This window comes from Chinchilla lanigera, unplaced genomic scaffold, assembly GCF_000276665.1.
Source record: "Chinchilla lanigera isolate Chin_1 unplaced genomic scaffold, ChiLan1.0 scaffold00051, whole genome shotgun sequence".
Taxonomy (NCBI): Eukaryota; Metazoa; Chordata; class Mammalia; order Rodentia; family Chinchillidae; genus Chinchilla; species Chinchilla lanigera.
The window spans coordinates 2103967-2126861 of NW_004955452.1; the positions used below are offsets into that span (position 1 = coordinate 2103967).

Below are 22895 nucleotides of genomic sequence, written 5' to 3' on the forward strand. Positions count from 1 at the left end.
GGTCGGGGAGAAGGCCCTGGATACTCACTGGTGGGTCTGCACTTTCCACCGGGCTGGATGGGGTTGCCCTCGTATCCAGGAGCACAGCTGGGGAGATAGAGGCATCAGCAGCCCTTCTTGGACCCCCAAGTACAGCCCCCACCCAGTCCTCTGTCCCTCTCACCTCTCACAACGGCGACCTGCATAGCCAGGGGCACATGCGTCACACGTGGCCTGGCCATCCGTGTCCAAGAAGCAAGTGTCTGAGAATCTGTGGCACCAAATAGGCAGGGCATGGGGCAGGGCTGGGGACCAGGCCTGACACACCCACCCGGGAAATGAAGGCTGCCCACTTGGCCACAGCAGACTAGGAGGTGTGACCCTGCCTCCCTGCCCACCCGTTCCTGATCTGCAGCCTTGTAGCAACTGCAGCCCACAGCGACCCGAAAGGGAAACAGAGTCTGGAGAACTCATGGCGAACAAAAAAACTCAGTGATGAGGTCAGGATTTGAATCCAGGACTCCGCCTCCCTCCCACAGCCTGAGCTGGGTCTGACCTGCGGGAGGCATCGATGTAGGGGCAGGGGCAGGGCCGGCAGGCAGTGGCCGTGGGCTTTGTGGCATCCCCAAAGAAGCCGGCTTTGCACTTGTTGCACTGTGGTCCTTCTGTGTTGTGCTGGCAATTCTAGGAGCAGAGCAGAGGGAGCAGCTCAGTTCTGCAGAGCAGAATTCAGCCAGACAGGCTGGGGTGAGGGCTTTGAGGTGTCTTCTAAGCCACACCCACTGGCCGGTTCTGGCCTTGAAGTCCACTCCTTCATGCTGGCAGCTGTTCAGGGATTTGGAGATTAACAGTTCTGCCCTGCTGAGTGAGCTCCACAATCCCCGTTCTCCACTCTTTGTAAGAAGTGATGTCTGGGCTCCTTTCCCTTAAGGATGTCTCATAAGGACTGTACTTCTCATGCTTCACACAGCGCCCTCCGGCATTAACAACAGAGAGGGTGGAAGACAGTAAGACCTTCACCTCCCATGTCTGGATACTCTATCTTTGTTAATCCATCCCGAGGTCATGGAAGCTTTTCTACCAGCCACTGACAGTCATTCTGGAGGCTTGTGCTAATCTTATGGGCACAAGGGTGTCTCACACCATGCCCTTATCTGGTGTCTCAGTGCCAGCTGGCATTACTCACCAGGCAGTGGCCATACACAGGGTCACAGGAGCTGGAGTGGCCATTACAGTTGCAGCCAGAGCAGGTGCCCAGGTAGGGCCCACCAGGCACCCGGGTGAAGTGGGCATCACAGCTCTCGCAGGACAGGCCAGAATAGCCAATGGGGCACCTGTGGGGACAGGACCAAGAGTGGCTACGGGAACCCGAGGCCCTGCTGCTTCTCTTCTCCCCTCGTCAGGGTCGTGATCCGCAGCCCCGCTGGGCCAGGCACCTGCACTCCTCCACAGTGTGGGCGCGGCCGTGGCTGGTGGCGTGCGTGACCGTGGTGTCCATGGTGATGTCGCTTAGGCCCACGCTGGCCATTTTGGCGTTGTACACTGTCTGGATGAGCACCGCCTCCAGGCTCTGCAGCACCTGCAGCATCTCCGCCCGCTGCACGGGCCGGCCAGACTCGTGCACCCAGTGCTCCTGGGGCGGGTGAGGAGGGGTCGCACATCAGCATCACCCTGCTGTGCTCCCCCACCCCCACCCAGCTGCCGCCCCCTCTGAGCTCAAGCACCACCCACCTCCGAGAGCTGGACCTGGCGCTGGTTCACAGCCCCCGGGTGGGTGGCTGTGTGGCCTTGGGAGAGCAGGCGATGTCCAGCCCCCACCAGGATCACGTCCGGCCGCTCCACGGGCTCCAGTGGGCCACGCGCCAGCTCGTAGCGCACCTTGTAGCGCAGGGAGCCGCCATATGAGTCCACCTGGCCGAGAAGGAGTGGATTAGGACAGGGCGCTGCAGGCACAAGTGATGCCCCCGTACCTCCATGAGCAGCTGTGTCCAGCCTCCAGCACCTCCCTCATTGAGCCTCCCTGATGCTCAGGGTCAGGGGAAAGGGAGCCCAGGTGGGTCCGGGGCAGGGAGGAGGGCTCAGTCCAGGCGAGCTGGCCCTCACCTTATTGCCCAGAAACTGCTCAGGCAGAGCCCAGAAAGAGTCATGGGTGAGGAAGCGGCGCGACAGGTCGACCAGCTGGAACTCCTGGAGGGCAGTGTCCACCTGCAGCTGGGTGGAGGCGAGGGGCTGCACGCCAGGCTGCGCAGCCGAGGTTACGTTCACGCCTGTGGGGGGCAGCAGAGCTGTGAGGGCAGAGCGGCCACCTGAGGCGGGAGCCCCGAGAGGTGGAACAGTTCTGCAGGAAATCTGAGGTAGAGAAAACTGTGGTCTTTCTTCCAAAATAAAGCCCAGTGCTTTCCTCCTCCCAGTCTTTCTTTTTTTTAGTACCAAGGAATAAACCCTGTGCATGCCGGCAGGTGCTCGATGCTCTACCACTGAACTACACCCCCAGCCCTTTTTAATTCTGAGATAGGGTTTCATTAAGTTACCCAGGCTGACCCATAATTCGTGATCCTCCTGCCTTAGCCTCCCGAGTAACTGGGATTCTGCCCTCAGCTCTCCCAGTCTTTCTCTCTCCTTGAAGTTTTGGAGCTGCACCTCCCAAATCAGCCCTGGGGAAGCCAACGCTGTAGAGAGACGCCTGGGAGTCATTTTGGGAACCACAAGGGCAAAGAAACGTCAGGGGGATTCTCCCCAGCAAGGCTTCTCGGGGCCTTTTGCTTGCTGAGCTCCCTGGACTGTCAGGTTCTGGACAGCCTAGTGGGGGCAGCAGAGAGCTTTAGAGGGCTGAAGATCTGGAGCCCCAGTCCTGGCTACACCCTGCAAGAGATGTACGAGCCTCAGTTTCCCTATCTATAAAATGGTGTCAATCATGGCCCGCCTCACTGTTGTTAGGGAGATAAAATGAGAAAACTGATTTAAAATGGTTAAAATAGAAGGCGCTGCCAAGAAAGTGCTCAGAAAGTGGCTAGTCCATCTTGTTGTTATGATGGGTCTTCCAGTTCAGCCCTCTCCTACACACACACACACACACACAGACACACACACACACAGAGCGTGTACACTGTCACCTGACACAGGGCCTCCCTGGATAGCAGACCCAGTCTCTAGCAGCAGCATCCTATGGAACCTGCTATGCTGACAGAAATCTGCGTACCTGTGCTCTCCCACACGGTCCGCCCACCACAGGGGGAGATGCAGTGCTTCAGAGGTGGCTACTGCAGCCGAGGCACTGAAAGACTGCATGAGCATGTGATCAGCCACCGTGGCCAGTGACTCCACACCGGTGGGGGTCGGTTTTGATTCTTAAAAAGTTTTTCCAAATGTTGAGGCCATACCTGCCTGCCGAAAGGCTCTCCCCTTGGCCCCTTATCTGAGAATGACCACACACAGGCCCTGAGGCCTGGCCCCAGGGCCCAGCCTGCCTTCTTCCTCCCTGCTGGAGCCACCTCCAGGCCCTCCCTCCTGCTCACACGCAGGCTGCCCACCTGCCTGGAGCCTCACCCACCCTGACCATCCAGATTCCAACCCAACAGCTCCAGGTTACAGGCTGCCCACAACCCACGTGTCACCCTGGGGATGCCCATAGCCTCCCAGAACCTCAGGGTTCCCATCTGGAAACAAACAGCCCTGAGCTTGCAGGACCTGGCACTTCCTAAAAGTATTTGGTTTCCCCCGAAATGCTCTTCTTCTGGGGCTCTGTGTTTCTCTGTGTTCCTCCCATCCCGGTCCTGGGTCTGGGTGGCACATGCTGTCCTCCTCCTCTGAGTTGGCCCGAGCCTGGTGCCCCCACCGACCTCCCATGGCCCCCAACCCCCAACCCACCCTTGAAGTCACGAGGCTGGTCAAAGTGTAGTCGGATTTGGTCCCGGAAGCGGTGGCTGCTCTGGCACACATTGGTAACACCAAAGCAGAAGCAGGGCAGGCATGAGGCGCTGTGCTCCAGGTAGAAGTGCCCGTCGGGGCAAGGGCCTGCAGGACGGCAGAGGAGGGCTGTGGCGGGCCACGGGCAAGCGGCCCAGCTCTACCCGCGATGGCGTCTGTAGGCTGGCCCCATACCTCGCTGCGGGATGAGCTCCAGGACACCGTCAGGGATGCCGAACACCATGCCACGAGCATTCATGGCCTCGCATGTGTAGGCGCCCTGGTCTGCCTCTTTCACATCGCGGATGATCAGTGTGCCACGGCCACCCTCGCTGGTCATGGTCACCCTGATGGGTACAGAGACAGCGGTGGGTCATGCCTGGGCTACTGGCCAAGGCTTTGCGGGCCTCGAAGCACCCCCACCCCCGCTGGGCCCAGAGCTATACCTCGGGTGAGACGGGATGTGGCCCCAGTTGAGTCTCCAGTTGATGATGGGGGTGGGGACGCCGATGGCCACACAAGTCAAGGTCACTGTCTGGCCCCGGGAGGCCTGGATGGTCTCCTGGGGAGGGGTCACCACCTGGGGAGGCACTGGGGAGAGGGGAGCAGGCATGAGGGGTCCGAGGAACTAGGCAGGGAGGAGGGGCCCCAGGGGACAGGCCCATCTGCCCCAGCTCCCCGCTCACTGCAGCCAAACTCGTCACTGCGGTCAGGACAGTCGCTCTCCTCGTCGCAGTGGAAGCTGGCCGGGATGCAGGTGTTGGTGGAGACGCACCGGAACTGTGTGGGCGCGCACACCTCCTCAGGGCGCTTGGTGGCTGCGGGACAGAGTCAGGCGGCGTGGGCATGGGGGCGCTGCCCTCAGGGAAGGCTACCCCATTTGCGGTTCCACCCCATGCCGGCACCCAGCAACAGCCCACCCCAGGAGCCTCAGGGTCACCTAACAGCTGCCGCTGTCACACCCAGCACAACACAGCCACCAGTGCCATGAACAGCTCCTCACCTTACCTTACCTCTACCACTTACTCCCTCTGCACCCCCCAAAGCCTGACATGTCACAGCCACGTCACAGTATCCCTCAGGGGCTGTGGCTTGGAGGCTGTTTGTCCCGAAAGGCCCATGTGGTGGAAGTCTGGTCCCACTGTGGTGATGTGGAAGGGGTAGGAACTTCAGAAGGAGAGGCCTAGGGGGAGCTCCTTAGGTCACTGGGGTGCATCCTCAGCAGCGACTATGGGTCCCAGTCTCCCCTGACTTCCTGTTTAAGATGTGACCTCTTCCTCTTCCTCTTGTTCCCATGACTGCATTTGCCATGAGGTGGCCCAGCCAAGGGACCACCTCGCCAGAGCCTGTGTTTTGCTGTTCGGGCATTCAGCCTTCAAGCTGAGCTAAATACACTTCCTTTCTTTATACAGTTGGCCTGCTCTGGGTATTTCATTATAGTAATGAAAACCAGACTAAAATACAGTTGCTCACATCATCAGCCACCTTCAGAATCAGAGAAGTGCCATCTCGAATGGACAAGAGCCCTGTCAAGGCATGGCCAGAGGAGCTGGTGTCTGTAGCCACGGGTAACCCATACTGTCCTCTGTACTAGACAGGCCTTGCAAGAGATCTGTTATGGCGGGGCCCTCCTGGGTGCTCCATGCTCTGTACCCCTGCTCACTGGTCCAGGGGTGGCACCCATTGACTGGAGCTGGCTTGCCACAGACAGCTCTGCCGCTGGGCATCTCTAGTAGATGGTGACCCATGTTCTTCCTCAAGGAAACCAAGCATGAGAGACAGAGAGGGTGAGGAGCAGAAGTGCAGGAGTGGAAGTCACGCATCCAGGCAGGAGCCAAGGGGGCCGCCAGCTCTGACACACTCTGACCCAAGCTTCTGAAGGGTCCCCAAGGCCGCTCAGCCTCACTTCCTCTCCACTCTGTGCTCTGTCAACAAGCACATGCCTTCCTTGGCTCTTTCCCTGCAGAGGCTTTGGAGAGGGGCTTTTCAGCCAAAACCCTCCATTACTTTCTCTCTCCCAGGGGCTGGTGTTCCCAGGTGAGCTCAGAGCCACAGGAGGGTGTCATGAGACTCTGCCAGTGCTGTTCCTACCCAGGGACTGCTGCAGGGCAGGGAAGGTGGCGGAAGGCAGGAAAAGGCAGGCAGGCCGATAGCAGGAAATGTTGATGTACACCAGATACCTGGACTCAGGGGAGTGGCTTGATTATCTTCAACCTCAGAGTGACAAGCACAGGCTCACCTCCCAGGACGGGACACACAAGGTGCCGCATGGTGTGTCTCTGACCCTCCAGCCTCCCTCACCTAACTGTCATGACGTCAATACTGTCCAAGGTGAACCGGTATGCAATGGATAGACAGCTGGGTGGAAAGAAGGATGTTGGGTGGGTGGATGGATAGATGGACGGATGGAGAGGTGGGCAGTGGATGGAAGGATGGATGGGAAGAAGGATGTTAGATAGATGGGTTGATGACTAGATGAAGAGTTAGGTAAAAAAGGATGAATGAATGAATGGATGGATAGATGGATGGCCAGACAGATGCTTGGGTGAATGAGTATGTGGATGGCTGAAAGGATGATTAGATGGACTGACAGATGGATGAAGACCTGGGTAGATGAAGGAACAAATGACTTAGAACCAGCTTTAGATGAAAAACCTCTAGCCCCGTGCTATATTTTAAATGTTCACATGTTGGAAATGATCCCCGATGCAACAGCACTGAGAGACAGCACCCTGCCCTGGTGCCTGGGTTTCTGAAGCCATTAGAGGAACGGGTTCCTGATAAAGAGGATGCTTTGGCCCTCTCATTCATTATCTCTTGCCACTGTGATACCTCTGCCATGTTAGGACGCAGCAAAAAGGCCCTCACCAGACACGATCCCCGGATCTTGGACTGCCCAGCCTCCAGAACCGTGAGCCAAATAAACCTCTATTGCTTATCAAGTACCTAGGCTTGGGTATTCTTCACAGCAGCACAAAATGGAATCATGCAGCCCACAGGGCAGGGCTTCGACTCACATGCACACCAGGACCTCGGCATCAAGAGGCCCCACTGTATCACGCTCTTAGTCATCCATTTCACGCCCACCTTCCCCACAGTAACGAAGAAAAGACCAATGGTCACAAAAGTTCGGCAAAGCAGTAGAGGCACCAACCATGGGCAGTCCAGCCACCAGCAGCTTGGGGCCTGGGGCCTCACAGCTCTGGTCAGAGATGAACTTTTGTTTTATTTTTTTGCAGTGTTAGGTATAGAACCCAGGGACTCACACACGCTAGGCAAGCACTCTGTCACTGAGCTGGTAGAAAAAAATCCCCAGGCACTTTTAAAATTTTGGGACAGGGTTTAGCTATGTAACCCAAGCTGGGCTTCAATTTGTTCTCCTCCTGTCTCAGCTTCTCAAGCAGCTGGGACTACAGGTGTGCACCACCTGCCCAGATCAGAGAGACAAACCTTGACTTTTGTCTCCAGGGAAGCCAACTCCTGTCTGGGGGGAATGGGGAGCAAATGGCCTGGGCCAGGCAGGCCACAGGCACTGAGGAACACTCACGGCAGTTGGCCTCATCCGTGCGGTCTTCGCAGTCAAAGTCACCGTCACAGCGCCACAGCTTGAGGGCACAGTGTCCGTTTCCACAGGGGAACTCATTGGGCTCACAGGGTGGGGGTGGCCCTGTGGGATGAAGCAGTGCTCAGCAGTCCGACCGGCACTGGCCAGCACTCCGGCCCGGCTCCCACAACCCCTGCCTGCGGCTCACCGCAGTCCAGCTCGTCACTGCCGTCCCTGCAGTCTTCCTGCCCGTCACAGAGGTAGTCTTTGGGGATGCAGTGCCCACTGTGGCACGCAGCCTCGTGGGGCTCGCAGGGCACAGGTGTGGCCAGGTGGGGAAACGGAGTCTGGGGACGGCGAGTATCTGATGGCCGCTGTGTGGTGGTTGCCTCTGGTGGCCGGGGTGTTAATGGTGAGGTCTCCACTACCACCAATGGCACAGAGCTGACCTCAGGGACCGGCTCAACTGGCTCCTCTGCAAAGTGCCCCAGATGTTTAGCAGAGGACTCGGCAACCTTGGCCCCACCGTCCCCAGACCCTCCCTGGACCCCTATAGTCTGCTCCCTGCTGCACCCGGCACCCCCATCCTTGACCCTACCACCCCCTTCCTGTGGGGCCCCTAGGCCTGCACAGATGGCACCCACAGGCCACCTGTGCTCCCAGACAGCCCCTCACCGCAGTTGAGCTCATCAGACATGTCCCTGCAGTCAGGCCGCCGGTCACAGCGGTACTCCAGGGCCACACACTCATTGTGGCTGTGACAGGCAAACTCAGCCTCGGTGCAGACCCGTGGGAACTGGGGCACTGTGAGTGGGAGGGAATGAGAGGTGCAGGCCTGAGGCTGCTGGAAGGTGTGACACAGCACAGGGACCACACGGCTGCAAGGGGACCTCGGGCCTGTGTCAGGCCACTGCAGCAGACGGTGAGGGTAAGGAGTACTGGGTGGACACAACCACAGCACACACCAGGCACGGGATGCATGGCAGTGGCCTCACCCTCCCGTTCATAGAGCTGTACACAGGTGACATGCCACACGCGTGCAGCCACCACACCACACACATGCAAGCCACAGCCCGGGCCAGCGAGGACAGAGGAGGAGGGCAGAAGGTGGCCCAGCCATCTGGCTTTTGTCCTTCTTCCTCTCCAGCCACTAAACTCTCCCAGTTCCCCACTGGACCTGGCTGGGCATCTACTCTCACCTGGTGTCACTACGACCCCTGCAGCAGCTGGGAGGGGTGGGGGGGTCTGTGCTGGAAAGGAAGGTGTGGTCAGCAGCCACCTCCTGGGACCTGGGAGCCGAGGGCTGAACCGACCACCCCACCACCCCCAGTGAGGAGGACTCCTTGCAAAGTGGGAGAAGAGGGCCGGGCACCTGGCAATCTTTAGACCTGGGTCTGAGGATGCCAACAGAGCCCTTTGGGTGTGCTATGTGTAGAACAAGGAAGGTGATGGATCATTATTTTTTTCCTGATTGGGTTAAACTAAGGTAGGGATGCAGTTTGCTCTGTTCTGGGGCCCTGAGTGAGAAGCACACGGGTGACATGGTGGAGGCTTTCCACAGAGGGAACTGAGATGGGACAGGGCGAGAATCACCGCCTATAAGAGTGAATTAGAGGCGGCCCAGAGATTCACGGGTTGAAATGGGACAGAGGGTACTGTGACAAACAGCCTGGGCTGAGCCTGAGTACAAAGGCCTGGCATCCACTCGGTGCTCAGGAAACCAGGGCCGGTTATTACTAAATGCCGAAGTCATTTGCACTCAGGAGTACCATCTGGAGAAGGGACTCCTACAGGCAATGCACAGAAGTCTCAGGCAGACAGCAGAACCTGGGCCTGGTGCGTACTTGTTAGAGGAAGCACGCTGGGCTCCACCCAAGATGATATAGATTGATGGGGAGACTCAGGAGGTCACGAGCTCCTTCACCTAGCAGCGTGCAAACCCAAGCGAGGAGAGCCCACGGCACAGACCCTGAGGGGGGCTGCACACAAGTCTGAGAAAGTCTGGCAGAGGGCGGCGGTGGCCCCTAGTCCCAGGATAGGCTCACCTGTGCCCAGGCGGCGGAACTGGAACCCGTGGGGGGAGGTGATATAGGAGCCGATGGAGCCCCCAGAGACGACCGTGTGCAGCACCTCCTGAATCTGAGCCCCATCTGCATTCCCTTCCGAGCCCACATCCAGCTCCACGAAGACCCAGCCATCCAGCTCCCTGAGGTGGGGACAGGCAGAGGGCGGCGGGAAGAAAGATGCCTGTGTTCTCCGTTCCTCCCTGAGGCCTGGCCCCAGGGCTCAGGCCTTGCTCCGGCACAGCCTGTGCCCACGTAAGGTCCAAAGGATCCTCCTTCCCATTCCATAGGGCCTTTCCTGCCTCCCTCCGGGGACCCAGGCTTCCTCCCTCATCTAGCCAGCCTCTCCAGGCCAGCCCAAGCCCCTCGCCCCTCCCCAGGGGACCCTTCTCACTTGACAAACACCACACTGACGACCTGGTCTCCGGGGATCTTTAAGTACTCCGACTCCAGCTGGGGAGGGACACGGCACATCAGTCCCCAAACACTGCCCCCATCTGAGGTCCTGACCCCCACCCCAGGGTGGTCCTTGAGCCCTTCCATCATACCCTGTCCACCACAGCCTCCGACACAGCTCGGAACTCATTGGAGCCTGCGTCCTCCAGCCGAGGGCTGTACTCGATGGAGTGTGTGAAATTGACCAGCGCCCGGAAATACACTGTAGAAAAGAGGAGAAGGGTGTCAGCGGCCTGGCATGTGGCGGCCTCAGGCAACTAGACCAGTGGGCAGAAATGGGGTACATCCCAGAAAGCCTCCCACGTGGGCTGAGACCTCAGCGTCCACAGCTGGGCCACAATGCCCACAACGACAGGTGTGGTGGCCCAGCAGGCCGGCCTAGGGCTCCACATTGAGGCCCATCTGGAGTGAGGGGCTCTAACTCCCACAGAAAATGGCCTGATCCAGAAACCAAGTGACAGTGGAGAAGAGGAGGCACCCAACACTCAGAGGAAGGCCGGACAGGAAGGGTGGCTTACAGAGGAGGCTGGCTGGCCACAGGGACTCTGCAGGTGTGACCAGGTCACGCCTCCCCAACCTTCCCTAGCGAGTTCCTCCACATCCCGCAGGATGCAGCTCTGCCATCACCCCCTCTGTGGAGACACCTGCCCTGCCCTGGCTGGGCCTGAGCACCTCCTCGGGGTTCCACAGCTTCTGCCCCCATATGTCGCACAGACCCTGGCAGTTATGCTTGGACGTGGACAGGCCATGGACCTGCACAGGAACAATTATGTGCGGAGTCAGCTGTACCCCAGGCACTGACCCCGCCCCTCTGAACCTGTTGCCTCCATGGTGAAGGAGGGGCGTTAACTGTGTTTACCACCCTGAGTGGCAGCGAGGAGAAAAGTACATCATGCTCACATGCACGACTGTTCCCAGGCGCTGCACTGGCCCTGTGAATCAGGAGCTGTGCTTTTGTCTTCCTCTCTCTACCACCAGACTGTGATTTTCACAAAAAGGGACCTTGGGTCTCAGCCATCCCGAGCCTCAGGGTTCACACTGTGCCTGGCACATGGCACGTGCTACGGAGTGATGGCTGACCATGTTCCCATCACTCTGGTGTGGGCATACCCAGACGGCTGTTGTGTCGTGGGCACCTCCTCTACATGACACCGTGACATTTCCTGCCGTTTGCTATCGTGTGGATCATGAATGTCCACCAAAGGTCCATGTGTTGAAGGCTTGGTCCCTGTTAGGAGGTGGGGTCTACTAGGAGAAGTTAGGTCACTAGGGACATGGCCTCAAAGCAGACATTGGTATGCTCCCTCCCCCTCTTTGCTTCCTGGCTGCCATGAGGTGAACAGGTCTCTGCTATGTGCTCCTGCCATGATGTGCTGGGTTGCCACAGGCCCAAAGCAACAAGGCCAAGTGACCATGCATTGAAACCTCTGAAACTGTGAGCCAAGCAAACCTTTTTTCCTTTTAAGTTGATTATCTCAGGTATTTTGTCATAGTGATGCAATGCTGACTAGCACAATGTTTATAATTTTGTATGTGTTGTAAATATGAACTAAACTGTGTGGCAAATGGCATCATATATATGTATGTACATATGAGCCCTATATATGTACATACACACATATACACAAACACACATTCACATAGACACAGGCTGGCACACAGTAGATGTTGGAAAAATGATAAATGTTGGAAAAATGATATATTCAATCCATATCATATATCTATGGTATATGGAGACTGTGGTACCCATACATAATCAGACTCACTCCCGATCATTTTGTGGAAACCTACAAGGTACAAGATCTTTACCACATTAAATCCCACAGTATTCATGAGTTAAAGTATAAATTATAAATGCCAAGGTAACGTGAGTTGCAAAGGACCCTTACACAGGGGAAAAGTGCTGGAACCCAGCCTGGCACAGGATAGGGAGGTGACCCACGCCAGTGCTTAAAAGCCCAGCCCCTCGAGTGGCACTGCCTCTGATAGAAGTGATCATGGGCAAGTGTTTGAGCTCTCTGAACCCTGTGTCCTCATCTGTGACACAAGGACAACAGCAGTGCCTCTATCAATTCTGGTCGTGAAGGGAAAGCCTGGGAATGGACTTGGCTTTATTTCTAGTCACCTGAGCAGGCTCTGCTGTGTGCCAGGTGGCGTTCTGGGGGCAGGGACACAATGGTGAGCCCCACAAATGAAAAATTTCTGTCCCCATAGAGATCCTATATTCAGATTTTCTGTTTGTGTTTTCTTTCTCCCTTGCAGTGTGGGGAGAAAGGAAAGGCGAACAGAGGATCTGAATATATATGGACTGCAAGACACGAGCAAGGAGAGCTGGGGCGAGGCCTACGGGTGTGGGTGGACAGGAAGTCCTCTCTTCAAGGGACTGTGTGAAGGAAAGGGCAGAGCCACAGAGCTGTTGAGAGAAACGGGGTCCAGGCAGCGGAATGGCAACTGTGAAGACCCTGAGGCAGAAGTGTGCTCTGAGAAATGACAGATATCAAATGTAGGTGTCGGAGCAAGGAGCGTCTTTCACTTTACTCTCTGTCCACCAGGCCCAGAGGCACACAGGCCCCTCAGCCAGGACTCTCTCTCTCCCTCATGACTAAGAGAGCCCTGGGGGAGTGGGTCCGGGTTCAGGAGTGTACCCCTGCACCGAGAGAGGGTGCTTGTACAGGGACAGGGCTGGGCTCTGGGGCGCTGGGTGGTGGGGCTCTGTGGGCCAGGGCATGTGTAGGGGCCGTGAGCTCAGCCACAGAGGCCCCTTGTGAGCCAGCACAGAGGCCCATTGAGAGTCCCCCCACCCTGGGCCCTGGCCTCAGCCCACGGCTCAGGGCAGGCAAGGAGTCCGGGCCTCTGCCCAGGAATGTGGCTGCTCCGGGGAGGGGGCGGGAGCACCACAAAGCCCTTTTCTAGTAGGACCTGGAAGGGGCACAGACCTTCCAGCCCGAGCCTACCCACTTCTCCCAGACCAGCAGGGCAGGTCAGGGCAAGTGCGCGATCTCCAGCCTGCACGGCTACCCTGTGAGGGCCTGGGGGCTGGGGCGGAAGGTGGGGCTCACCGGTTTCAGGAAGCACCGTGGAGCCTAGGGGGCTCAGGTGCCTGCCCTGGCCAACTCTCTTTTACCTGGCCCGTGACCCTACTTGGAGAGCTTACTGGGGCCAGAAGCTAGAGTCTGGAGGCTAGGGTCACTCTCCAACGGCTAGGGAGTAGGACACACACCCACCTAGCCTAGCCCTGCCACTCCGACTCCTACTATCTCTGCTCAGCAGAACTGGCCACAGTCTGCACTGCGTCTCCAGCTCAGGATCTCTCTGGGTCCCTGGGTGGCCACGATCAGCCTGTCCTCAGGTGGAGACCCCAGGGCCTTGTTTCCTGAGGGGCGCTACCTTCCCCTAGCCCTACCAGGAGCCCCTGGGAAGGGACAGAGGGGTCCCAGCCACAGGATTTCCATCTATAAGGTCTGATGGGGCAGGGGCAGGGGCTGGTCTGGCCCAGACGGCAGGGAGAGGCCTCTGAGCCTCCTGGGTGACTCATGGCCAAGTGCAGCTGGGAAGAGGCCAGGGAGAAAGGACAACACAGCACGAGCTGAAGAGAAGCAGAGCAGACGGTGGTCTCGCCTGACCCGGGCCTGGTCCCTCACCGGGGGGAGAATCCTTGTCACCTAGGGGTGGGCCTGAGCCTACAGTGTTGGGGGGAGGAGAGGTGAGGAGAGACAGACAGCAAAAGAGGAGAGAAGTACAGATATTGAGACAGAGATGAGGGGGCAGAGAGAAATGGGGAGACAAAGACAGGCAGAAGAGAGAGAGGGAAAGAGAGAAAGGCACAACAAGAGCGGGCAAGGCAGAAAGAGACAGGACAGCGGGAGAGGTGACAGGGAGGTGGAAGGGGTCCAGGGAGGGGAGCAGATCACAATGTCAGGGAGGGTGCCGGCATGCCGAGCCAGGGAGCACAGCCCTGCCTGGGAGAGGAGGGCCAGGGGCGTGGCTCAGAATGGCCCTTCCTGGCCAGTGCATAGAGAGTACCATCCTTGGGCCTGCAGTGGCACAGGGACCCTGGGGATCAGGAAGACACACCTGCTGTCTCCCAGCTGAGATTCAGCCCAGCTGGCCACATGTGCCTCAGGGGCAGCTGGCTGGGCCAGACTTTGGGCCTAGAGATCTAGACCTACCTCTTCCCACAGATCAGCCCACTCACAAGACAAGCTGGGACCCTGGCCTTGGGCCCCTCAGCTGCTTCTACCCTCATCCCTTCTATCCCCCTTCTACCCTCATCCCTGTCCTCCCAGCTGCTTACCAAGAGGGAAAGGCTGAGCAGGACCACTCAGAGAGGGCAGAGGGCATGGCTGCCCAGCAGCCCAGGGGAGGGGCCTCAATGCTTCCGAACGGACAGGGAGGACTACAGCAGGGCCTCTACAGGCGGGCCAGGCTCAGCAGGAGGCGCACAGACCACTGTAGGAGGTGACAAGTATCCCCAGGACCCACCTGACACCTCACTTGTGGGCCCCACCTGGCTCCCAGGCTCCCTGTACCCTGCACAGACTGCCCCAAGAGAAAGCCTAGGCAGACGCCAAGTCCCAGGGCTGGGAGGCCATGGTCAGGACCAGGCTACCCCAGGACCAGTCCTCCTGCCAGCACTGGCCTAGTTAGGATGCCCCTGACCCACTAGATTGGGGGAAGTGACCCCAGCCCTGGGGAAGTGCAGGCTACACTGAATGCTAAGCAGCTGGTGGCCCGGGCCCCATCAGAACTCGCTTACTTTTGTCCACTGCCCCCAGCCCTGTGCTGATGATGAAGGCAGGCACAGACCCTGGCCATCCTCAATGTCCACACGACTGTCACTTGGCATGCACGAGACCAACCTCACTTCTCACAGTGCACTGCCCAGGGCAGACCCAAAGAGCCCTTGAGGGCCCCAGCCCAGGAGATGGGCCCTCTGTGGGTCAGAGGCCTGATATGGGGCCGAAGGGGGCCTGCAGGATGCCTGTGGCAACTTACCCATCTGGAAATCTCCGCTGCCCAGGTCCCCGCTGCCCAGGCCATCTGCAAACAAAAGAAAGGCCTTTTTCAGCAATAATACTTGTCGAGCACCCGCTGGGTGTTGGGCACTGTGGCCTCCAACCCACAGCGGGGCAGGGGCAGGCAGGCAGGTAGAGAATGGTTACCCTCCTTGCCCATTCAGGAGCGTAGCCTGTAATGCCAGCTTGGGAATGTCCACCAGAGAGGGTGTGGACCAAGGCCACGGACACCAGGGACTCATCAGATCAGACTGGCCTCCAAGTGAGGAGGGGAGGAGGTGGAGCAGCAGGGTGGGGATCATCCTGTACCACGCACTGCCAGCCACCTCCCTGTAGGTCCCAACAGTCCTGGACAGCAGAGAGGCGCTGCGGCCACCCCAAGGTCACACAAATTTTACGTGGTGGATGCTAGTCACCAGGACCAGGGCTGGGGACATAGCGGCCCACGTCTGTGTCTTTATTTTTCTCTCCAATACACAGGACTGAACCCAGGGAGTGGTGAGTTATACTCCCAGCCCTTTATCTTTTCTATTTTGACACACAGTCTTGCTAAATTGCCCACGCTGGCCTTGAATTTGGGATCCTTCTTCCTCAACCTCCCGAGTAGCTAGAATTATAGGAGGTAGGGTTCAGCTCTAAAATGCTCTCCCAAGTCTCACGCGCACAGAGGTGGGGCTTTCAGGAGGTGATGGGGACCACGAGGACTCTAACTTCACTTGTGGATTCACCCACTGGCGGGATCACAAAGTGATGGCACTATCGGAAGGTGCCAGAAAGGTAGAGGTGGGGCCTCAGGATGAAGCGGGTCACTGGGGGTGTGGCTTTGAAGGGACTATTTTGTCCCTGGCCCTTTCCTCTCTGGCTGCCTTGCTCGCTCTCTGATTCCTGGTTGCCATGACAGGAGCTGCTTCCCTCCACCATGCCCTTTTGTCGTGAGGGGGCTGCTTTGTTCCCGCACACACTTCCTGCCATGATGTTCTGCTTCACCATGGGCCCAGAAGCAATGGAGCCTCCCTGGCCGTGTGAGCCAAAGTAAGTCCTTCCTCCTGTAAGTGGACCAGTGACAAGAGACCAATACGACGTCACATACCACCACGCCTGGCAAAGCCCACTCCTCTGGCACCACCTGGGGTGAACCTCACAGGCCTTGTGAAGGGCCGGCAAGAAGAACCATGACCCCATCCCACCCCACCCTCCACGGAACCTGCAACTCACCCCCAGACGCATCGTCAGCCAGCAAGTCCTCATCGTCTGAAAGGTACGAGTAGCTCCAGCCAGCCCGGCCCGCTGCCACGGTCTCTGTGTCCTCAGGCAGTGACAGGCCATCATATGCCCTCAGCCCGTGGGTCACCTGTGGAGGACAAGAGAGCCCATTGAGTCACATGTGCAGTTCCCACCAAGCCACAGGGCCCTTTCCCTCACAGGAGTGGGGGTCACCAAGAGTTTCACCCCAAAAACTTAGTGGTTAAATGAGACTTAGTTTGGCTAAGACAGCCTGGTTGTTTTCGACTGTTCCTGATTCAGCTTCCCCAAATCTCATGAGCCCCTGGAGGCCTCAGGCTCTAAACCTGCAAAATTCTGAATGAATCTTCAAAATAAAGCTGACAAATAAAAATCACTGTGGTAATGATGATCCCTTTTTCTTTGGAGAAGGGAAGGGACAGCTAGAACAGCATGCACGAATGGACAGAGGGGCAAGGCATTTAAGGGGTGATCTGGGCCAGCAAACAAAGGAGCCATGGGCAGGTGGGAGGATGGCCAGCAGCAGCATGGAGGGGACACGGGTGGAAACTGAGGTAGGGCAGTCTAGGCTGCTGCCTCCAACAGCAGCCCCGCCCCAGCCCATGTTGGCCACCTCCTTCTGCCGCAGTGTGGCCACCAAACCTTCGGCACAGGGGACACACTGCACTGGGCTGGACAGCGAGCCTGGGCACTCGCGGCCACAGTGACAAGGCCCTTGGCGCAGCGCCCAGCAGCTGGGCTGAATGGGGGCAGCAGAGGCGTGGTGTCAACTCCATGCGACCTCAGGCCAACGCTGAACCCCGCACAAGCTCCGCTGGGCGCCTGTCCTTGGAGGCACTGTGGAGCCCTGTACGCAGGCTGGCGCTGCTACACACGCCTTTCTCAGGTGTGGGGCGGGCAGCCTTGGATGAGGCGGAGATGTTTCCACAGGAGTTTCCCAGGGAACTTAGACAAATACAAACATAGGGAAGCCCGAGGGTGCAGGAGGCCACAAGCACCAGGCACATCCAGCAACGTCCACAGCAATGTGGACAGCAACATCCAGATGTCCAGGAACAGGGCCCTGAGGCCAGGCCTGGCCTCCTCTAAGCAGGCCTGAGGGAAACAGCCTAGGTTGTAAAGCCCAAGCCCGGGGCTACACAAGGCGTCAAGGCCACAGGAGGAGCAAAACGGAAGAGCCAACTGTCCCCCTGTGCACCAGCCACGTTCCCTCGCACCTCTGGCCTTCTCCCACATACCCGCCATGGTCCCTCTGCGGGAACATCCTGCCTCCACTGTCTGTGAACCCAACTCCTGCGCACCCGTCAAGGCTCAGCTTGCAATCGCCCTCTAAGAGCTGAGGGGCGAAAAGGTACAGGTGACACTGGATGACCTCAGACTACACTCTCCTTGAGCCAATCTGGGCACACCTCACACTCGGTGATGAAACACCTCACACTCGGTGATGAAAATCAGCATCCTCCTGGGCCCAGGGCTAGGCTGGGGTGACCAGGAAGGGGCGCAGAGGAAGCCTTTGGGTGCTGATCTAGGTATATCCCTCTTGTTCTCACTACTGACCTGCACACTTCCAGCACCCCATTGTACTGTGGGTAATCTGCACCCCAGTGGAGAGGAGGAGAAATTCTCTGCCCGGGCTGGGTCCGGTTACTGTCTGTACCTAGCATGGAATGGAAGTACCTGGAAGGCAGGGGCTAAGATGGATGCTTCTCCACCTACAGCACCTGTGCTCAGTCAGTACTTGGATAAAGGGATAGCAGGTCATCGCCATCAATTTCCCTGCTTCCTGAAGAGGACTTGCTTCGGAGGACCCCTCACACTTAAGAATGCATACACATCCCTTCCCTGGGCTGTGAGCTCTCTGGGGGTGGGGGATCCATGCCACTTGGTCATTCGGGTGAAACCTGGACTGCCCCTGCCCATCCCTCACTTCTTGCGGTGACTTGATGTCTCCTCTGCACAGTCCATGGGCGGTACCTCCTGCTCCTTCTCCCCCACTACACAACTGCCTGTCCCTGTCCTGAGTGGTGGCCACGTCTGCTTGTCTGCCCCCAGGGTGTGGCTTAAGAAGCTCCAGGGCTGGAGAAGAATACTGTTCCTGGGCCTCTTCTCGGAGTCCCCGAGGCAGGTTCTCATCCCAGGTCAGACGGTCATAGCTGTGCAGACCCAGGGCACTCTGAAAGCCACAAGGCAAGACCTAGGCTCAGGCTTCTGCCGCCTTCCCTGGCTAGGAGGAGAGGGCAAGGTTCCCACTGGCTAGAGGGTGGGTCCTGAGCAGGCCCTGGTTGACTTAAGGGGAGTATGAGACTGGGGCTGGTGCAGGAGACTTGACTTTGAGCTGAGGAGGTCTGAGGGGACCAGCTCTGTGTCACTGCCACCTCCTTCCCTCCCCATGCAAGCAAGGCCTTAGAGGCCAAGCACAGGGCAGGGAGGTTCATTCCCGGCTCCCCTTAGACACCACTGTCTGGAAAGGAAAATGCTGGTGGTGAGTAAGGTCCGGAGCTTTTCCCAGGAAGAGGGGGGAGGTTGGAACCGGACAGGAAATAGCAAAGTGAGATCCAACATGGAAAAAATGCCAGGAACACACATCTGCAGTGAGAGGGGAAAGAGAATCCAGAGCACACTGGGGCCTGGTCAGAAGTCCCCCTCTAATTCCAGGGACCTCAGGCTGTGGGCCTTTCAGATGCAGCCTCCCCTTCCTTGTAGCCCTCCCTGCAAAGTCCCAGGATCCAGGGTCAGCTGAGAGTCTGCATCAAGGGCCGAGTCAACCCCAGCAGAGACTTCATGTGTTAAGAGCTAAAGATCAAAAAATCCCAACAGCTGTATTTCACATCTGAGAGGGAAGAAGGAGCCAGAGGGGAGGGAAAGGGCTCCCGGAAAGAGTAGTGAGGAGCCTGAGACTTGACCATAGAAGGGAACTTGGATCAGACTGGGAAAGTCCAGGATCCGACCAGAGAGTAAGAGCCGGTGTTCACTGAGCACTTAGTATGTCCTGGGGACTCCCGCCCCAGGGGGCAAGTGTTAAACCACACGAAGGGGCGATGTGGCAGAGAGTCCGTCACCTGCTCAGTGCTGGGACTTGACCCCAGGGCCTAAATGCTCCCTCAGTGCTGTCTGGCCTCATCACACTGAAGTTTCAGGAGTATTTCCTCTTATCTGAGCCAACAAAGACCTTCTGAGGTGGCTGAGCAGCTGTGAGTGTCCCTGTGCACAGCGGAGGGAACTGAGGCCTGGGGTCACCATGGAGAGAGCCCCCCACTTCCAGTCCTCTGCTCACCAGGAAAGGAGGCGGGGCGGGGCCGGACCTCCAGGCTGGCCAGGAGGTCTGAGCTGAGGACAGTACCAGCAAGCCCCATCCCCAACCTGACCGATGATGGCCCCCGAGGATGCCCAAGCTGATGGCAGCCTGGGCCCCTGCGGCGCATGCTTCAGGTCCCAAGGAGGGCCATCGGTGGCTCCAAGGTCAGAGCCAGAAATAGAACCCAGGCTTCCTGCCCTCCAGCCCCTGTCCGGCTGTGAGGGAGCCAGGCTTCCTCTCAGAGGAACCCAGTACTTTAGGCAGAAGTTGGAGCCGGATGGCGGGGCCCAAGAGGAGGGGCTGGAAGGAGACCTGGCCCAGCGGGGAAGGAGCCAAGCTGAGAGGGGATTTTCCAGACCCTGTAGGTTCCTGGGGAGCGTGGGGGCGGCTGACTCACACAGGGCAAGGCAGAGGTCTGTTCTAACATGCTGGAAACAAGTGCTCGAGGCAGGGATGTGGGCAGGGTGGCCTCTGATGCTGGGGGTGCCAGACAGGCAGGGTACTAGACAGGGCCTTCTGGGAGGCACTCACTCCCTGAGGCTGGGGATGTCCCGGCCCTCCTGGTGAGGATGAGCGTACACACGGAGGGAGCTCCAGGTCCTAGTCCTGTAGAGACCTAGAGACAGAGGCCGGTCCCTCCTCTCTGGTCTGCGTGAGCCTGGCAGAGCCAGCTGAGACATTAGAGGGCACACAGGCAGAGAAGGTGTGTGCGGGCAGGAGAGGCCTAGGTACAGACAGGACAGGGCTTTGGGGACTGCAAAGGCATTTTTAAGCATAGGACTTGGAAAGGTTATGTGTATAGATAAGAATTTCTGGGGTTGCTAGAATCAAAGCTGGTGGCAGATGGCAGCATAGTGAAGAAATGACAGGGAGAAGAGACAAATTTCATTGACCGTAGTGATGCACACCTCTTACACTAGTTACCTGGGAGGCTGAGGCAGGAAGATTACAAGTTCGAGGGCAACCTGAGCAGCTTTGTAAGACACTGTCTCAAATTCAATAAATAAAAAAGGTTGAGGATGTATCTCGGTGGTAGAGCAGCCCTGGGTTCAGTCCCCAGTGCCACAGAAAAGGCAGGAGGAAAACTCCAAGGGCTCTGTCCAAGCCAGGCCCGGTACATGTACCACACGGGCATCTCAATTCCTCCTGGAAGCAGCTGGGCACAGACCCTGCCACAGGGGACACCAGCCACCTCTGCAAGAAGGGAAATCCAAAGAGCTCCGAAAACCAAGTTGTTTTAAAAAAATGTTTATAGCAACCTTATTTTGGCACGAAGTCCTATCCTGAACTAGCATGAGGCTATTAATAGCTGGGGGCACCTGGGCGCAGACTCACACTTCTGACTGCAGCTACATTGATGTTTGTGGTCAAGAGCTGCCCCAGACTTCACTAGGACTGTCACGTCATGGCTGGCACTTTTCTCAAAGTGTTCTGTGTCACTTTTCTCAAACTTGAAAACTTTTGGATTCCCAAACATGTCTGACCCGAGGGTTTCAGGTCAGGGATTGTGAGCTTGTACTGCTATTATTTCCATTTTATGGCTGAGGAAACAGACTCAGTGAGGGTCATCTTTAAAAATGGGATCAAGCAGGCTAGGAGCTTAGTGCAGTGCCTTGTACCTATTAGGTGCTCAATAACGGTTAAAATTAGTACAGAGCAGAGGGGTGGGTACAGCTCAGAGGTGATATGCAGGGGCTGCGGGGTGTGGAGTGTGGGCTCAGGCCTGGCAGCACCCCCTTGTCTGGCCCAAGGCTGGAAGGGCAGACGAAGCCCTGCTGGGTGGACAGTGCAGCTGAGTTCCAAGGCTCCGGCTCTTTGCCAGCTCTGAGGCTGACTCTGGGACCCCCACCTCCAGGCTCTACGCTTCTCCAGAGACATTCTTCACATACCTTGTGCAGCCCAGGCGAGGGCCCGCCCTCGGTGTGGCCTGGGCCTGGGGCTCAGCCCCTCCCCACCCCCACAGCTGGGCAGGAAGGTCTGAGCACCACGCGGTCCCTAGGGTGGCTGCAGCTGCCCAGGGCAAGGCTCCAGGCATCTGGGGCTGGAGTGAGCTCACCTCATCGACATCCAGAGACCGTGTGGAGGCGGGAGACAGACAGGCCCCTGCCGTCCTACCTGCCTCCGTCCCCCATTGGTCACAACCCGCCACCCCCAATCTCTAGAGCTGGACGTACACCCGGAAGGGTCCCCTCTCTCTGTGCTGCGATGCAGCCTTGTAGGTGGCCCCCAAAGCAACTGCTTTCCCTGCTCTGCTCCAGCACAGGCCCCAGGCTCGGGGTCAAGGTGCCCCGCCGCACCCCAGTCGCTCAGTGCCCATCCACGGGCAGCAGACGGCAAAGGGCAAGGAATCTGTTGGGGCAGCACTTTGCTGTGCAAACTGCCAGGGGCGGCGAGCCCGACACAAAGGCCAGAAGGCCTTTAATCCCCTGGCAGTCTGAGAGGGGCGCCGGGCCGGAAAGGAGGTGGCTGTGGCCTCCTCTGGCATGCCTGTGTGCCCGTGCCACTCGGGAGGCCCGCCAGCTTCTCATACTGGGGCCCCAAGACAACAAGACCTTTGCCAGCCAGTCAGCCAGGAAGAATAAATACCAATCCCCAAATTAAGGAGAGGGGCCGGCACTCAAGTGCCATGGTGTGCCAGGTGATGAGTTAAGGTCTTTACAAGGCTTCTGTCACTCAAATCCACACCGACGTCATGAGGCAGATACTGGTGGCAGCCTATCTTACGGTTAAGGAAACAGTGATTAAGAGGTAAAGTTATTTGCCCAAGGTCACACAGCTAAGGCAACAGGAATTGTGTTTTGAGGTTGTTTTTTTCTTTTTTTTGGTACCGGGAATCAAACTCTGGACCTTGTGCTTGCCAGGCAGGCGCTTATGCCACTGAGCTATATCCTCGGCCTAGGAATTGTGTTTTGAAACCATGACCCTGGCTCAGATTCCTACATTCTGCCAGCTCAGTGGTACAGCTGCTAGCAGGACCCTGCTTCTGACCTCTGACATCTGCTTCCTGAAAGGTGGGACCAAGATGAGACCTGGAAAATTATACCCAGCCAGGGCCCAGAGGGAGCACAGAGCAGTGTGAGGAAGGCCAGGGCTTATCGCAGAGTCCCAGGAGCAGGAGGCTGGGTGTGAAGTTCCTAGAACCAGCACTGCCCTGACCTCACTTCGTGGCCTGGACAGGCCCCTGGCTCCCTTCCCTTTCAGCAAACTTTACTGAGTCCCCACTCTACATGCTGGGCGTCCACACCGGCAACCTCCATGCATATGTGCACGGCCACCAGGAAGGCGGTGGCTTGTTTTGGTCACTGCAGCACCCCCACAACAGAAAGCACACAGTAAGTACTCAGTATACGACAGACGCAGGAATGAACTTGCCCAGCCGCTCCGAGGCAGCCAGG

The 22895-nt window shown here is 57.8% G+C and overlaps 1 protein-coding gene across 2 annotated transcripts in view; it reads right to left on the reverse strand.

Annotated features, from left to right (window-relative positions):
• Positions 1–22895, reverse strand: part of Hspg2 (heparan sulfate proteoglycan 2) — an 85510-nt gene that overhangs the window by 47539 nt on the left and 15076 nt on the right. For both annotated transcript variants that reach the window (XM_013519589.1, XM_013519588.1), the window contains exons 2-20: positions 16179–16314; positions 14944–14988; positions 10041–10150; positions 9887–9945; positions 9475–9635; positions 8105–8233; positions 7638–7904; positions 7433–7552; positions 4572–4703; positions 4332–4476; positions 4081–4232; positions 3847–3993; positions 2083–2246; positions 1711–1890; positions 1416–1612; positions 1166–1313; positions 536–663; positions 164–250; positions 29–87 (exon numbers count right to left, since the gene is read on the reverse strand). In XM_013519589.1, the coding sequence (XP_013375043.1) occupies positions 29–87; positions 164–250; positions 536–663; positions 1166–1313; positions 1416–1612; positions 1711–1890; positions 2083–2246; positions 3847–3993; positions 4081–4232; positions 4332–4476; positions 4572–4703; positions 7433–7552; positions 7638–7904; positions 8105–8233; positions 9475–9635; positions 9887–9945; positions 10041–10150; positions 14944–14988; positions 16179–16314 (2566 nt within the window). The remainder of the gene's footprint in view (positions 1–28; positions 88–163; positions 251–535; positions 664–1165; positions 1314–1415; positions 1613–1710; positions 1891–2082; positions 2247–3846; positions 3994–4080; positions 4233–4331; positions 4477–4571; positions 4704–7432; positions 7553–7637; positions 7905–8104; positions 8234–9474; positions 9636–9886; positions 9946–10040; positions 10151–14943; positions 14989–16178; positions 16315–22895) is intronic.